The 5686-nt window shown below is 42.8% G+C and overlaps 1 protein-coding gene across 1 annotated transcript in view; it reads left to right on the top strand.

The window, feature by feature from the left end:
- The first annotated feature begins 1554 nt into the window (after window positions 1–1554).
- The window catches only part of Meikin (meiotic kinetochore factor), a 45182-nt gene continuing 41050 nt past the window's right edge, over window positions 1555–5686 (top strand). The window contains exons 1-4 of the mRNA XM_028775840.1: window positions 1555–1678; window positions 1773–1866; window positions 2667–2751; window positions 4508–4565. Coding sequence (XP_028631673.1) covers window positions 1555–1678; window positions 1773–1866; window positions 2667–2751; window positions 4508–4565 — 361 coding nt within the window. The remainder of the gene's footprint in view (window positions 1679–1772; window positions 1867–2666; window positions 2752–4507; window positions 4566–5686) is intronic.

Below are 5686 nucleotides of genomic sequence, written 5' to 3'. Positions count from 1 at the left end.
AGCCTAGGCTATATGAAACTATATTAAGGGAAAAAAATAAACTTTAGGGAGCTGGGCATGGTGGTGCATGCCTTTAATCCCAGCACTGAGGAAGTAGAGGCAGGTGGTCTACATACTGAGTTTCAGGTAAGCCAAGACTCCATAGTGAGACCCTGTCACAAACAAACAAACAAACAAAACCATTTAGGGAACAGGATCACTGTTGGGAGCTTAGCACAAAAGTCTGTGTGCCCACAGATCTCCAGAGAAACCAGACATGTTAAGCACACGAGATTGTCTTTTTAATGGGAAAGATGAAAAACTTGTTTTTTCAGCCAGAGAGCTGGGAACTGGACGTAGTTTATAACCTGGTGATCTGTGTTATCTGCTGGGACAAGCTGCATCAAGCTCCTACAACCAGGACCAGAGATGTCTAATAACCCAAATGACCTCTACGTTATCTGTTGGATCAACCCTTAGGCCCTCAAGCTAGTATAGGCAGCCTATCTCTAGAGTCCATCTTCTTGAAAGAAATGACTTGTACCCTGAGTTGAGTTGTAATGTAGTTATGCTTCCTTGTGTACCGGGATTGTATTAAACCAGGAAACATCTACCATCAGATGGTAAAGTGCTTTCCACATAGGCATGAGGACCTGAGTTCAGATCCTCTGTATCTACTTTAAAAGCCGACATGACAGTGTTCATCTGTAGCACCTTGATGGGGAGACAGAGGCATGAAGATGCTTGGAGTATGCCAGCCGGGCAGTCTAACCAAATCAGTGAGCTCCAGGTGTGCTAACAGGCTGAGGCTGGAAACAAAACGAAGAAAAACAGTGCAGGTTAAGAAGGTCCGCTGGAGCCCGGCAGTGGTGGCACACGCCTTTAATCCCAGCACTTGGGAGGCAGAGGCAGGTGGATTTCTGAGTTCGAGGCCAGCCTGGTCTACAGAGTGAGTTCCAGGACAGCCAGGGCTACACAGAGAAACCCTGTCTCGAAAAACCGAAAAAAAAGGTCCGCTGGTGTTGCCCTCTCCTTCTCACACATGCATATTCATCTGCATAGGCATATGCACAGTATTAGGATGTCGCAAAAAAGCCTTCAAGCTCTTGTAAGGGCGTCTGTCAAATGCTATTTTATCTTTTTTATAATAAAAAGGAGGCTGCCACGTGCTCAATATACTATGAGATGGAGTCACCTCTAACTGCACTGAGTGAGGCTAACCCCCTTCCCCGTCCCCCATCTTCACTCCCTGAGTTTAGAGCTTCCTGCAGGGCTCAGAAGAGCAGGGAGTAACATGTGTGGGGATAGTCTAACTAAAAAGCAATGATGAGAGAGGGGGAAGGGGAGGGCAGGGGAGGGGAGGGCAGGAGAGGGGAGAGGAAAGAGAGCATGCTAAGGAGCTTAAGGAGCTTAAGGAGCTTGGGTTCAGTAGTTCATAGGAAATACACATAGCTGAGGCCCTGGCCATCCCGGAACCGCCCACCATCTTCCCAGAAGCCCTTGCGGCCATAAAAAGCGGGACTGAGGCAGCCAGCACGTTGTTGCTCTGTGCGCGGCGGGTTCTTCAGGAAGGCTATGGACAAGATAGACCGTGTGGGGCCCAGACGGGTCTATAACCGCAAGAAGAGGGCTGGTGAAAGGCTCAACCTCACCCCGAAGCCAGACCTGGCCCCCCTTGGGAAGACAGAGGCCCTGCTAGGTCGAAGTTCAGCAGGCTTGGGTGGCGGGTGGGCCTCGGCAAGGGCTGATGTGGGGCACGAGCAGGTCCCCTGAAACGCGGCACCCTCTCACAGGTCTGAAGGGGAAGGGCAAAGAGCAAGGACTGCGGAAGATATCTGAGAAAGAGGAACTGAGCAGGCCCAGAGGTAGCAGCTCACAGCGGGCAAGGTGGGTAGCCTAGGGTAACAACCCTGAGCAACTAGGCTTTCTCACAAAGTTTTAAGCTTTGTTTCTGCTTAGTAGCCTCTCGTTCGAGGAATCAAAGAAGAAAATGAATACTTTGATTCTGTTCCTAAAACACAGACCCAGATATTTGGGGGATGTGAGTGCATTTATTCTCATATCTTTTTCTCACATATGTGTGTGTATTATGCTAAGTATACTTATACAGATGACACACATATATGTGTGCAATATATTTTTATAAGTGGCAGAATCTCATGTAGCCCAAGCTGGCCTCAAATTCCCTATTAGTAAAGACTGACATAAATAGATTTTCATGCATTCAACCTCTCAAATCTGGGATTACAGACTTGTGCCATTATTCTCCGCTTTAAAGCTCACTACCAACTGAGCTACCGTCCCCAGTCCAGACAGATTCGTTTTATTAATGAAGGCTGGCCAAGTTACTGAAAAGTGAAATAGGACCTCTAAGGAAAACAACAGTCAGCTTTTGGTGCAAATCTTGAAGTCATTTCTCCAAGACCCCCTTAAAGTAACCTCCAGATTTTACTTTTTGTTGTTTTTGTTGTTGTTTGAGACAGGGTTTCTCTGTGTAGCCCTGACTTGCCCTGGCACTTGCTCCATAGACCAGGCTGACCCTGAATTCACAGAGATCCTCCTGTTTCTGCCTTCCAAGAGCTGGGATTAAGGGCGTATGCCACCACCCGGCAAACTTTCAGATTTTAAACTACAAAGAGACTGTCAAATCCATATGGTGTAAACTGAAGTGTTGTGTTTGTTTGCAGTCGGTTAAGTGTTACAAGAGGGGAAAGCCTGCAAGAAAACAGCCCTGGCAAAGAGACCCCAGAGGAAAAGACAACACCATTGAGTGTATGTATGTTTCTCCTAGGCTTTATATGGGCAGTGATCAGCAGTATTCGGAAGGCAGTCACTATGGACCTCAGAATGAAAGAATGAAGTATTCTTTGTTAATAGATATCAAATAGTTTCTAGTGTTTTTATCACATTGATATACATGTCTTTGTCTAGTCAGTTCATAATTATGCATCTCCATCTTTTTCACAGCTTTTGGTGAGTACTGGGGACATGTCACTGGTTAACGTCCTATTCTGCAGATTCAAAGTTTTAATATTTTAAAGCCGCTTTCCTGTTTTCCATATGACTTTGTCTATTAGCAACTAGAAACACTATTGCTCACTAAGGATCCGCTTGCTACAGAGCATTCTAATATTCCCTTATTATAATCTACAGCTTTTTGAGTCAGGATCTCACTGTATGGCAGAGGTTAGTTTTAAACTCATAATCCTTCTGCCTCAACCTACCAGACCTGCATTTAGGAGGTGGCTGCTTCACATACAAAATTTTAAAAACAATTTTTATGTAATGTTTTAAGAATATCCGATGAAGTATCCTGTGTAGATGATTTAAATATTCAAAGTAGTACATGAAAGTTTCTTCAAACTGCTTTATGTTTCTTTCTGCTCCGTTTTCTCTGGGCTTTAAAAACATTTTACGACTTATGTTACCTTGTTATTAAAGTCTTTAAAGTATTTATACTATTTTAGTGTCTTTATCTAATAGATATACCAAAATGTATGTGACTAATTCCTGGAGATTGGGAGACTGAGTGCCCGAGGTTTTGCTTCTGTAGGCATAGATAGACATGCTTCTACAGAATCATGTGCGTCTCAGAGTGTTACTCTAAGATAAATACCAGGAGACCAAAGGGTAGATGCGTTTGACATTTTGTAATTCATGTTGACAAACCAGCATACTCTTACTCAAAATGATGATAGGTGAAAAGCAGCGTGTTACTTTATTTTCCCTTTCTTTGAACAATAATGATATGGGTCCATTTTCCCCCTCATTATGGTCCATTTGTATTTCTTCTGTTGTGAAATATCTGCTCATTATATACTGAAGATGGTCTTGCACATAGGGAATATTTTCATTGATTTGTGAGTCTTTAATTTTATTATTATGGACTTAGATATCTTTTTTTTATTTATTTCCCTTTTTAAGGGTGAGGAAAATTCCTTCCTTCCTTCCTTTTTTCCTTCCTCCTTCCCTCCCTCCTTCCTTCCCTCCATCTCTTCCTTTCTTCCTTCCTTCTTTGGTTATCAGAGAAATATTTACCTTTAGTTAGGCTGTAGTGGCACATGCCTTTAATTCCAGCATTCAGGAAACAGAGGCAGGAAGATCTCTGTGAGTTCGAGGCCAGCCTGGTCTACAGAGTGAGTTCCAGGACAACAAGGGCTACACAGAGAAACCCTGTCTCGAAAAAACAAAAACAAAAAAACAAAAAAACAAAAAACAAACAAACAAAAAACCAAAAACAAACAAAGAAAATTCACCTTTCTTTTCTACTATTTAATCTCATGATATTGAGTTGACTACTGCTAGTTCTCCATGTTTATTTATAGTCATTTTAACATTTATTTTTAGATTTAATATTAAATAGCAGATTATCTGTGATAAATATTCTGAAATAATCTGATATATCTATGAACTTAACATACAAAATTGGCACTCATTTTTCAAACCAAATCAAATATTATAAAAACAAATTAAAGTATATCCATCTCATAATTTGTACTCTATCTGTAATTCTTATTCTACCTAGGAGTCAGTGACTGACGCCTTTGAGATTGACAGCTTTTCCTCAAGTGCTGAACTAGTCTCAGGTAAGACTAACAGATAACAGCTTTTCATTTTTCCTTCAAACGTGGGCACTCACTTGTATCTCTTGACTTCTCGTTTCAGTGGAAGAGGAGATGCCTTTCCCCTAGTCCAACATGAGTCCTTCTGACTGGGTTCTAGTCCAACATGAACCATTCTGATTGAGTTCTAGGCCTCATTCTCACTGTCTCCATGCTCACATCAGTAAATGTGAAATGATCGTTATGACATGTTACAAAAGAGAATGACTTGAATGTAGTTAATTACGCTTAGCTAGAAATATGAAGAAATGCGTCCATGCAAGGATGGTGTCTGAATTGAGGTCAGAAGGAGAGTAGAAATCAGCTCTTCAGAAGGAGAGTGGAGAGACATCCATGCAGAAGAAACAGCAGGTACAATAATCTTGCTGGTACCCAGAGCTGGAAGAGGCATGGTAGGGCATGCTTCTTAACAAAAGGACCAGAACAAGTAAGCCCAGGACAGAGCAGGGTGCAGCTCACCTGTGCAGGAATCATTCTCCTGCAACTCAGGGATGCATCATGCCTTGAGGAGTGGACCTCCCAGTGTGGAGGCTTAGGATGACATAACATAGAAATGCAATGGTGCCTCTTGATTCTGAGATGAGAGAATATAAGAAAATCTGAAGTTTTACTCCATGAACCCCTTTGAAAATTATCTAGCTAGATACCAGATTCCATTGAATCTGGGTGTGTAAATTTTCAAGATAGTTGTAGTCACCACATAACTTGTTGGATTTGTTTTAATCTATGGTGGTTACTTTCAAAGAAGAGTGCACTGTTGCTTTTTAAATGCTTGGATTTGGAGAGAATATGCCGGTGTAGATGAAGACGGCTGTCCTAGTTAGGATCACTACTGCTGTGATGGAACACCATGACCAAAGCAAGTTGGGGGGTAAAGGTTTATGTGGCTTACACTTCCACAGCACTGGTCATTATTGAAGGGAGCCAGGAGAGGAATTCAAACAAGCACCTGGAGCAGGAGCTGAAGTAGAGGCCATGGAGGGGTGCTGCCTACTGGCTTACTCCTCACAGCTTGCTCAGCCTGCTTTCTTTATAGGACCAGCCCAGGAATGGCCCCACCCACAATGGGCTGGGCCCTCCTATAT

The sequence above is a fragment of the Grammomys surdaster genome, unplaced genomic scaffold, assembly GCF_004785775.1.
Source record: "Grammomys surdaster isolate TR1022 unplaced genomic scaffold, NIH_TR_1.0 262, whole genome shotgun sequence".
Lineage (NCBI taxonomy): Eukaryota > Metazoa > Chordata > Mammalia > Rodentia > Muridae > Grammomys > Grammomys surdaster.
The sequence above is the reverse complement of the archived record's forward strand: the minus strand, read 5'-3'. Positions and strand labels throughout refer to the sequence as shown.